The 11,616-nt window shown below is 43.8% G+C and overlaps 2 protein-coding genes across 2 annotated transcripts; one reads left to right on the forward strand and one right to left on the reverse strand.

Moving 5' to 3' along the window:
* Window positions 1-3,348: 3,348 nt before the first annotated feature.
* LOC124227070 (oocyte zinc finger protein XlCOF19-like) lies at window positions 3,349-4,098 on the forward strand. The gene has a single exon (XM_046640977.1). It carries the CDS (start codon window positions 3,349-3,351, stop codon window positions 4,096-4,098), a length of 750 nt encoding a protein of 249 aa, XP_046496933.1.
* A 5,741-nt stretch (window positions 4,099-9,839) lies between these two features.
* Window positions 9,840-10,778, reverse strand: LOC124226042 (olfactory receptor 10C1). The gene has a single exon (XM_046638839.1). The coding sequence runs from the start codon at window positions 10,776-10,778 to the stop codon at window positions 9,840-9,842; it is 939 nt and encodes a 312-aa protein (XP_046494795.1).
* Between the last annotated feature and the right edge of the window lie 838 nt (window positions 10,779-11,616).

Genomic DNA, 11,616 nt, shown 5'->3' on the forward strand with positions numbered 1-11,616 from the left:
AGAGGCTCAGGGGTGCTCCTACTAAGTAAGAGCTTTAGCTAATCCATGCATATAGTTCTCTGGAATAGAATTAATCATCAGTTATTTAAGCAGACCATATAATCCACAATGCACAATAACATGAACTACAAGAAGTGGTTTAAATAAACAGAACGCATAGTCTCTGTTTTGACAAAATATATGATGTATATAGAAAGAGAAGCAGGACTATCATAGTGACTGAACTAGTTAGAGTGCATTATCTTTATAATGCAGTGCAACAAATTCTTTTCTACATCACCCTGTGACAATCCATATCTGAAAGAACAAATCATTCACTGAATGAAGCATAGACCATTTTATTTTTGCAGAACAAAATTAATGAATAAAACATACAGAAAATATTTTTGTTCTATTACAAAACACAGTATTTTTAAAAATCCTCCTACTTTTAACTATCCTCCAGTTCTCAGCCATATGTATCAGAATCTCCCCAGAAATTCTAAAACATAGCACAAATATAAAAATACACAAGACATCCTGAAAAATCAGGAGTAAAAAGAGGAGAAACTACATAAAACAAGTTTCCACTCTCTTACTTATAGTGATGGTACTGATGGGGCTAGTATTGACATAATTTGTATGGTAACTCTGATGACAACAAAGATAATATTGGTTATAATAAAGCTGAATTCAAGGATCCTCTTTATTAAAACATCAATAGAAATGGCAGTGATGATAAAAATGGCAGGAATGATGGCAATAGATGATCAAATTTCAGTAGTATTAGTCTTAGAAGGCAAACACTAATCAACACTTTTTCAGAATTCTTCTTCATTAGCTGTACATGATTTTCAGCCCTCCTCATTGAGAGCATCCCCACTGATTCTCTGACCCCAAATCAGGGGCTACTGATTGATGTTGGAGTGGTCTGATAACGCAGTATGTTTTTGGTCAGATTTACACTCAAAGAACTTTCTGGAAACTGAAGGTTTGGGGGTAATTAGAACAATAAGTAATAGCTCCATATAACTCTTTCTAGAAATCTAGACTCTTTTAAAGCAACAATATTCCTTAATTTGTTAAAGATATTCAGAAAGCCACGTAAAAATCATTATAACAAAAGTCTTTGGGGAGACTTAGTAAAATTTGTCACTCAGAGTAGAGCCCATAAATTCATTAGCAGAAACAAGTTGTCACCAGCTGTTTTACAAAACCGAGAAGGGTTTCACTTACATTTCTTCTTTAACACTAATCCCTTTTATTCTTTTTGCCTGTATCTCCTTTCCTTCCTCCTTCCCTCTATTAAGTTCTTCCTCCTTCTTTTCTCATTTCTTCTCCACATTTTCCTCTCTTTTCTCTCTCTCTCACTCTCTTCTTAGCCATGAAGTGTTCAACCTCTACTGTTACCCAAATGCATATAACACTCTTTTCTCTCCATTACAGTTTTATTATATACACATTTTTTTCCCTAAATAGTCCAACAGGATGTGATGGGAAATGCAGCTACACTAATGGACTGTGTAAAGTACAAAGGCCTGGGAATGGGCACCATGATCCTAGTTGCGGAGCTGGAGATTTCAGGACAGTCAGTCCTCAGGTAGTCATCTTACTCGCATTATGGGCAGGACTCTTAGTGGGCGCTATGAGTAGGTAGAGGCTGTGTGGATCAAGGAAGCTGAGAATCATAACAACTTTGATCAGATCCTTGGTTTAACAGTCCAATATTATCTTTCTTATATTGATAGCAAGGTTATAGTAGAAGGATCTAGTTGCTTTCCATCACATTTTTGTTTTCTTCAAATCCCAAACTTCCCCCATAATCCTCTATGGTCTACCATCCCACAGCACACACATCACATTACAGTTTGGGGTGGGGCGTTCATGGATAAGACATGGCCTCTGCCCAACTGGAGGTTACTTTCTGGCTGGCAAGACGAGAGGTCCATACAGAAAAATCACCAGCTGAACACAGAAGGCTGACTATGCTCAATGTCAAATGAGTGTTCTAGAGCAGTGCTACTCAAAGTGTTGTCTATGGACCAATGCCAGTCTGTGAACTGTTTGTTACCAGTTTCTGATGGGTAAGTATGCAAATTAAGAAACAGCATTTAGAACTTTTATAGCAATTTGACATGGCTACTTCATCCAAGCCTATGGCCAGCGAACTCATCTCATTGACCAAAAGAACAAAACCAAACAAACTCCTGGTCCTTCTCCATAGATAGTTTGAGAAGAACTAGCTTAGAGAATAAGTGTTATGTGGAGTGGGTTGGTCAAGGATGACTTCATGGGGGAGGGAGGTTGTGTAAGATGAATAGAAATAATTAACTATGGAGAGAGGAGAAGCAATGAATGCATTTGAGGCAGGAAGAAGTATGAAAGCAAAGACTCAAAGGGAGCTGGACTTACTTGATGATATAAATACAACAGTCTGCCTGGTTAGGTCAGGGCAATATAAGATGATGGAGGTGGTTACAAAACTTGGTCTTAGCCATGTTGAATGAACTATATGGCCTAAGCCTACCTTTGAAGCCATCATCTGTGACACTGTTTTGTGAGCCACGGGCACCCATTCTAGAATTTTGAGAGTAAAACGGATCACATGTATGTAGGATATAGGGGAGGTGGACGTAAGTTGGTGGAGGGGTGGTAGTTCGAAAAGTAGGATTCGACGAGTTGAAGAATGACTATCCGAATTTTGTTTTTTAGAGTGTCATGGTATGGAGACTATAGGGCAAAATAGCTGTGGACAGTTTAGTAAAAAATTTTTGATCTTCTAATTGATCCAATAGGATTCCTCTTTCCTAAACCTGAACTGATCTCACAGCTGGAGCAAGGTAAGGAGCCACGTATTTATTCTCTATGACCCAAGACCTCCTGATCTGGGGCTTAGTCCAATCTTTCCTGCAGGTGAGAGGGCTGGGTCCAATGCTTAGTATTGAAGCAGAAGGGAGGGTTTCAATATATGGGCAAGGGATTGGATGAGAGGGAAATGAAACTTACTCTTTATTTCCTTTTCCTTTGTCATACTTCCTCTTACCAATGTACTCATCCAATTGTTAATTTTTGGGAAATTCAACTTTGCCAACCACACTCTTTTGTCTTTTGTTGTACTCATCATTAGTCCCTGCTCTCAAATGTATTTGCCATGTATACTTCCTCATCCTGGAATTGTCATTCTGCATCAGTCCCCATGGTTCCTCATCCCATATGGTTCCTCATCTGCTGGGTTTATATGCAACATATAGCTATCTACGAGTCCTTTAAAAGAGACACATCTGTCAACACCACACAGCCCTAACATCCAGATCTCATTGTGTTCTAATTCTTGCTGTGCTCATTTAGCAAGCATTTATGGAATGTACCATGTGCTGGAGCTGTGCATTTCCTGAGCTCTATCAGCATGTCCTGAGAAAGATGTCATTTCAAGGTGAAGGAGATTTAGATTTAGGCTTCAGCTACCGCTCCATCTTTAACCTCCACAAGCGCAGGCACAGCGGCGAGAAGCCTTTCCACTGTTCACAGTGCAACCAGCGCCTGAGTTGGAGGTCAGACCTGACGCGCCACCTGCGCAGACAGAAGGGAGAACGGCCTTTCTGGTGTGCTCTGTGCGGGAAGCGCTTTGGCCTCAGCTGGGACTGTGGGCGTCACCAGGTCGCACGCACCGGTGAGTGGTCCATCGTGTGTCCCCAGTGCACCTGGAGCTTCAATCGCAGCTCGAACCTGGCCATGCGCCAGGGCGTCCACACCGGCGAACAGCCATTCAGCTGCTCCGACTGTGGCCGCGGTTTCAGCCACCGCTCGTCGCTGCTCGTGCACCAGCGCGTGCACACCGGCGAGCAGCTCTACCGGTGCAGTGACTGCTGCAAGCGTCTCCGTGTTGGCCAGGACCTGGTCGAGCACCGGCGCCCTCACACCGGCGAGAAGCCCTGCAAGTGCGGGGTTTGCGGAGGAGCTTCAGCCAGAGCTCGCCCCTCGTCATCCACCAGAGGGCGCAACGGGCGAGCGTCCTCTTGCTGTAACTGTGGCAAGAGCATCAGTCAGAAGACCAACCTCGTCACGCGCCAGAAGCTGCACGGGATGGACAGGCGGCTGGGAGTGACATCTGAGGCCTGACCAGACCCGGGACGAAGCTTGAGGTTCTTAGCTGAGACTAAGCAGAGGCCACCCATTTCCAGGAGCCTAAACCCTGGCTTCACCTCTCCCGGGTTCCACCCCTCCTCAGGGGGAATCATCAAGCCAAGATTTGGGGCCACACTAGAGTGGGAGTGGAAAGGGGAGCTCAAGTTGGTTTTCCATAGTCACCATTTCCAGGAATCTACTCGTTCTCAGGCAAATACCTGGGGTTGCAAGGTCACTAAGTGGGGTTTCTGGGAATCGGGCCTCTTTCCGCCTCAGAGTCTCTCCCACGCCGCCTAAAGTGTGGGAAATCCCGGATAGCATCAGACAGCTAATCCCTGGGTGCTTGTGTCCCCAGGGAATTATCTGGGAGCAGAAGATATGAAGCATAAGGATGACAGGTGGTGCAGGGTGGGTGAAAAAACCCTTTTTAAGTTTTCTCATTTAACTTGCCTCATCCTATTTTCTAGGGGTTTCACCCCCATTCCTAGTGGCTCATTGGAGCCTCTGGTCTACCTCATGCGTGACGTTAAAGAGGGAGAAGAAGGTGGTTCCCTTTTGAGTTGGTCCCCCCCTTATGTTTCCACCCCCAAAGTGACCTTCTGACCTGTGCAGCTCAGGTGCCCTCATTTGCATCAGTCCATCAACTTTCTCTCTCCTCCCTCCCCCAAATCTTCAGCTTTCAATTAAGCTGCCAGGACATTCTGAACTTTGGGGATACAGGGGATGGGATTTTCATTAGATTTGCCCTCTACCTTTCCTCGCTGGTGAAATTTCCTGCCCAATTTGTTCATCAGGACAGGAGGTGGTGGGAGTCTGGGTGAACAGAAATTTGAAAAGCAAACAACACTTTCCTCTTTCACAGAACTCAGGGTGAAAGTCACACTCACAGTAAGAGTGGTGGTGATCATCAGTGTTAATGGCCCAACTTCCTCTTAGCCCCTTGTGTTTCCTGGTTGAAGATGTGTCAGAAGTGGTAAGATATGGGTGGAAACACCATCCTCTACTCAGTTCCCCCCCTGAAAAATCTGACTTTTCCAGACTTCCTACTGGAGTTGGAAATTATTACCACATTCCACTGGACTCACTTCCTGGAGTTTGGCGCTGCCCATGTCGTTTCTTGTGAGCCAACTATTCCCTTCTATTAATTGCCTTTTCACTGGAAAAAGAAAGTTATTTTTAAAGTTGTGGTTGGTGGAAGCTAGCATTTCTCTTTCTAGATGAATTATTTGGGCCAGCTCCACATTCTTGTGCTGTCTTTGGAATTGGCTTAAAGCTATTGTTTACAAATACTTTTACCTTGGCTTTCTAATTCTCCTGAAACTTTCAGGAGCCTACCAATTTCTGGGCGCAGGCCTTTTTCTTCAGTTATGCGAGTACAGCACTGATCTTTAAGGCTCATAGATCAGGATATCAGGGTTGTTGTGCCACCGTGTGGCCGAAGTAGGTAACTGCGTCTTCTCCTGTACTCTGGAGGGCTCGCCCTGAGCCCTAGCCCCAAAGCAACTATCCTTTGAACTGAGGTCTAGAGCAGTAGTTTCAGACTTTAAGCTGGGTTCTACCTGTGGAATTCTTGATTCGGTAGGTCTAGGGTAGCACCACATAATTTGCATTTCTAAGTTCCTGGGCGATGCTGTTGCTGCCGATCTGGGAACTGCATTTTGAGAACTGCTATACTAGTGTAACGAGAGAACAATAGTTTTGAGCTCCCAGCTCCACCACCGCAGGTTCCCACCCCACTTCAAATAAAAGGTGATTGCGCTGTTCCAGCCTGTGCAGACTGTCTTGAAAAGAGGTGGAGAAGTCCGTTATATGCTCTCTGATCACTAGGGGGCGCTCTATAAAAATTCTGTTGCCTCAGAAGGCAGTCCAGAGAAGTGCTAGGAAATCAGAGAGGCCGTCAGGCCCTGCTTACCCAAAAGAAGTCATATTGTTGACTGGAGCACAATTGGGACATGGACAAAGCCGAACTTAGCCACCTTCCCACCTTTCGGGACCCTTCCTTTTTGCTTTTGGACTGCCTCTTATCATTCCCTCTCCATTTGTCTGGGTTCCAAGTCCGGTGACATCTTCTCCCACAAGTCTCCCTTAAAATGTAAATGATAAAAGACTCAGGTAATGAACTTTCTTAGAAGTTCATGACGTCAAAAATTACCTGTGATTCAAAGGGAAGAGGTTTTATGAGTCTTTAAGAGTACAATTTCAGGCACCTTGTCAGGCAGTTGGGTTAATGTTTTTAGTACACGTGCCTGGTTTGCAAACCTCCATGTTATTGGGGACTGCCTTCTAATAACACCGTAGACGCTGCTAAGCCTTTCCCTTCTTTGGGAGATCCTCCCCAGAGAGGGAACCGGCAGCCCTGTGTGAGAAACTGCAACCTCAGATGATATTTTCTAGATAGATGCTGGATGCTCATATATGGTTCAAAGCTATGATGAGCATTCACCAGAAAGAAAGATGGGGCAGAGAGCATACTGGATTTTGGGAGCAGATATCATTTGATCTCTTGGTTCCTCACCCTTGGGGGAAGGTGAATATTGGCCACTCAATGAGCCCTTCAATAAGTGGCTCCTCCCTGTGTCTTCATTTTCCCTGATGAGCACATACATGTCTGCTCTCTGCTGGAAATTTCTGTGTGAACAAAAGAAACAGAAACCTATCTCCTTGGCTTCTTTTGGATCTGGGGTTATAGTTCTGAATTTAGAAACTTGCTACCTATTCTGACGGGTGTTTGCCATGGCAACCAAGTGAATGTGCTTATATTTGGTCAGGATCAATTTAGTCAAGATCTCTTGGTACAATAGTTTAGAAGGAGCATTCACCACAATCTTTTTGGTTCTTTGTAAGCAAATAAGCCACAAGAAGCAGAAAGTCCTTGAAGAAATAGGCACAGAATAGGGAGCTGAACCCGTCATAGAGCTCATTTGGCTCAGCCCTACTGGTTATTGATGAAGTTGAAAACCAGAGAGATGATGAAAGGATTTGGCACCAGTTCATGCAAGTCTTTAGTAGCAGACTGTGGATGCTAACACAGCTCTCTAGTCTTGACCCAGGGCATTTCCCATTCAACAATCCCTCCTGCTGTTTTTTGCGTGCTCAGAGCTCCAGGCCTTGTTCCAGAAAGGCTTTACTGTGCCTTACACAATATGCACCAAATTAGGATGAGATAGATTAAACAAAGACAATTGTAGAATTAAAAAAATAAGGTGAAATCAGAAACCAGGGGAGTACTTCAAAAGCATTCTGTGAAGAAATGTACACTTCCTAGAATTGAGTTATGAATTTGCTATAAGCTCACTAGATGTCATATAAACAGGAGAAAGTCGATCCTTAGTTTCTTAAAAAGTTAATCATACACCTTCATATGAGCAAGCCATTCCACACCTAAATATTTACCCAAAAGAAGTGAAAGCACACAAAAAGTTGTATGCAAATGTTCATGGAGGATTTATTTGTAATAACCAAAAGCTGGAAACAACCCAAATTTCCATCAATAGGTTAATGTATAAACAAGTGATACACCACTCGGGAGGAAGAAAGAATGAGCTGTTGATCCCAAAACATGGATGAATCTCAAAATAATTATGTTGAATGAAGAAACTAGGCCAAAAAGAGTACATCATTTGTGATTTCATTTATGTAAAACTCTAGAAAAGGCAAACCGATCTGTAGTCACAGAAATCTGATCAGAGCTTGCTTGGAAATGACGAGTGCAGGGCCAGGTGGAAGAAAGAAATTGCGATGGGGCATGAAGAAACTTTTGAAAGGGTCGGACATATTCATATCGTGACTGTGGAGATGGTTTGATGGGTGTATAAATATGTCAAAACATATCAACTTGTGCACTTAAATATATGTAATTTTATTATATGTCAATTATATCCTCAGAAAGCTTTTAGGAAAATGTCACTGCTTATGTGACAGAAGTATAGTTATTCCTAGCACTGAGATGTGAGAGAAAGTTTTCCTCTGAGAGTTTCATAATGTTGCTTCTTGTAATCCTCCTCAGTGTAAACCAATGGTAGAACGCCAAAGCACTGTTGAGCAATGACAATTCTATGAAGGATGTTGTGGGGTGAGCAGAGATTAGTGGGAGGTGGAAAATAAAGCATTTAGGGATGCAGCTCTCCGCTGGTCTACTTTAGTCTGGGAGTAAGACTTTAGATTATCAGAAGGAAAGGTGTATTGCCATCCTTTAGGCAATCCTTCCTAAATGTTGCCCTTCTCTATTGAGGTCTTGATGAGTGATAAGGAGCAATAGTTCTGAGATTTTACTCACTGATAAGTATATAAACTTTAGGGACTGGGTTGAATTCCTCTTTTGAAAATCAAGGAGCCAGACAGTTCACATGACTCCAGGGAAGGCCATCCTTCTCCTCTGTTGGATAGAGAGTGAGAGTATAACCATGCATTGTCTTCCCTACTTTTCATTGTTCTCTGACAGTTTCATGAGAATCAGCATTATCTCCCCACCCAGACAGCAAGCACCATCTGGGCAAAATCACCACCCTGTATTTACTTGGTATTCACCACAGTGCCAAACAGAGCAATGGGCACATGCAAGGCCTTCAATAAATGCTTGCAACATTGAATGAAGTGTCGGGAATAAGAAAAAGGATGTAGACTGCTCTTTTAATTATTAATGAATACTTGTCCCTCTGAGACATCTATATTGATTAACTCAGCTCGGCTCATTTCTTTGTTCTGCATGTCTTTGACTCTCAGGTACTTCACCATTATCTTTACTCTCAGTGTCCTGGTTGTCTTTGGTTTGTCTCTGTGCTGGGTGTTAGTTTCCTGTAGCAGTGGTGTGTGGAGTCTCTTCCTTGATTCTCCTTTGTTTCTCTTGGTTCCCAATGCCATTGACATTCCAAAAATACTCTTCTGTCCCCCAACAAAGGCACCCAATGTAGATATTATCCTCTATGCTTACCTCTCTGACTCACTAATAAAAAATATTTATTGAGACGCTATTGTGTGCCAGATATTAAGCTTGGTGATTTACAAGTCTATAAATCCTCACAAAAACCCAAGGAAATAGACTCTATTGTTATCCCAACTTTATGGATAAAGAAATTAAGGCTGGAGGAGATTATCTCATTCTCCTGTGATAGCACAGCTAATCAGTTGGAAGAATTAAGACTTGAATTAGGTCTGACATTAAAATCTATTCTCTTAACTACTGCGTCACACTGGTTCTCACAAGAACTTATTGTCATTGAAATTTTTCTGGCCCTTCCTCACTTTTTAAGGACTTTGTTCTTTGCCTGGTGATGGATTTAATTAGCTATAATTATGGGTGCTAATGTACTAACCAGCAGCACTACCCACGAAACAAATGCCTTACCCAGGATGTATAAATGTCAAATAACTTTAAGGACCTGGAAATTTTATTACCTTGATAGTCTGGTGGAGATGACATTTTATAACTTTTCCCTAATTATCAACTTGCTCTGCTTGTAAAGTTGACTGTCCATCTTGAATTTCTTGTTTCTTATAACAGAAGGCAGAATAAAGTGTGTGTGTGTGTGTGTGTGTGTGTGTGTGTGAGTGTGTGCGCGCGCGCGCGCGCGCGTTGGGAATCTAAGGAGGGGTTTGGCTCCAGTAGTTCTTCAAAGGTAAATTTCCTTTCTTGACTGGATGCCCTTCCCCCAAGGTGAGAACCATGCTTCCTCTCCCTTTGATCCTTGGTGATTTGGAGCTGACTGAGAATGGTAGTCATCACTGTCACCCCCTTGTCAAATCTCTGCAGCCCTCATTTTCTGGATGGTTCTCTTTAGGGCAGCCTTGACATCAGTGTTCCGCAGGCTATAGATGATAGGATTGAGGATGGGGGTGACCACAGCATAGAAGAGGGAAAGCAGAGGGTCAGTGGCTGGATCGTAGCTGGCCTTAGGACGGATGTAGATAAAGATGCCAGTGCTGTAAAAGAGGGAGACCACGACCAGGTGGGAGGAGCAGGTGGAGAAGGCCTTGCAGCGGCCTGCAGCAGATGGGATCCGGAAGATAGTAGCCAAGATACGCCCATAGGAGCCCAGGATGAGGCCAAAGGGGCAGAGGATAAGGAGGGCAGCGGCCAGAATAATCTGCATTTCACTGAATGAGGTGTCTCCACATACCAGCTGCAAGATGGGCTGGATCTCACAGAAGAAGTGTGGGATGACATTTGGGCCACAGAAGGGCAAGGAGAAGATGAAGGAGGTGTGGCCCAGGCCCACCATTGCTCCACAGGCCCACGCTGACCCAGCTAGCTGTAGGCACATCCGATGGCTCAGCAAAAGAGGGTAGCGAAGGGGTTCACAGATGGCTGCATAGCGGTCATAGGCCATGGCTGCCAGGAGACAACACTCCGTGGCGCCAAAAAAGAGAAAGAAGAACATCTGCAGTGCACAGCCAGAGCGAGGGATGTGGCGCTGACCAGTAAGGAGGTGGTGAAGTAGCAATGGGATGGTGACAGATGTGTAGCCAATCTCCAGCGCTGAGAGGATTCGAAGGAAGAAGTACATGGGGGACTGAAGGGCAGAATCAGCTGAGACCAGCACCACAATGAGGAGGTTGCCTGCTATGGTGAGCAAATAGACGGTGAGGAAGAGAGAGAAGAGCAAGCTCTGGAGGCCGGCCAGGTGGGAGAAGCCTGCAAGAAAGAATTCAGTCACCACAGATGTGTTTGTGCTCATCCTGCACACATCCCTTCTGACTGCAGGATGAACAAAATGGCAAGGGAAAGTTGCAATTATGGAACTGTGAAGTGGGCAAAAATGACCCCTTTCTGCATCTGATCAAAGCGTTGGAACTGCCTTTCTTTTAGAATTTCATGGCAGTTGAGGCAGGACGGCCCTGAGTTCATACTGGCCCTCACCCACTCTTGGAAGCCAGGGTGAATGTTTGGCCCTCTCAGCCTAGTTCCCTCACCTGACCTCTTCCTGACGGTGCTCACCTTTCATGAGAACACATTGAATTCTGTTTTCAGTTTCTCCGGGGTTGAGAGTTGCATCATTCTGGCCCTCTTTTCACTTTTTTTTCTCCCTTTCCCATCCTTTCCACAAGGCTGGGGACAGAATTTTCTCTTCCGGTAGATGTTTTCCTACTCAAAGTCAGAATGTATTCTATGTTCAGGGCATGGAAAATCCCATTCCAAGTCCTGGGAATTTTGTCTTGTATTCTTCCTCTGGTTTCTTTCTATTTCTGTCTTTTTCTTTCCTTCCTTTACATATTTTCCCTTTCTTTTCTTTTCAACTTGTCTCCTCTCCAACCCAATTTTAACCTTTTTTTTTGTCTTTTTCTGGCTCCTTTTTCAGTTACCAGATCTATTCAGACTCTCCTTTTTCTATTATTTGACCATTTCATGGTTTTTGAGGAGGAGGGAAAAATTTGAAAGATATCTCTTTCAAGTTCCTGTAGGAAGTTAAACGGTTCAGTTATCCAAATGAGTCAGGATCTCTCTAGTTTTTAAAGATGCTTAGGAAGGAGATGACAAGACCTGTCTTGGTTGCTTATTTCTGCCTTTTATAGACT

This window comes from Equus quagga, chromosome 15, assembly GCF_021613505.1.
Source record: "Equus quagga isolate Etosha38 chromosome 15, UCLA_HA_Equagga_1.0, whole genome shotgun sequence".
NCBI lineage: Eukaryota > Metazoa > Chordata > Mammalia > Perissodactyla > Equidae > Equus > Equus quagga.

Coding starts and splice junctions, on each gene's coding strand:
- LOC124227070 (XM_046640977.1), top strand. CDS start 3,349: ATGTGCTGGAGCTGTGCATTTCCTGAGCTCTATCAGCATGTCCTGAGA.
- LOC124226042 (XM_046638839.1), bottom strand. CDS start 10,778: ATGAGCACAAACACATCTGTGGTGACTGAATTCTTTCTTGCAGGCTTC.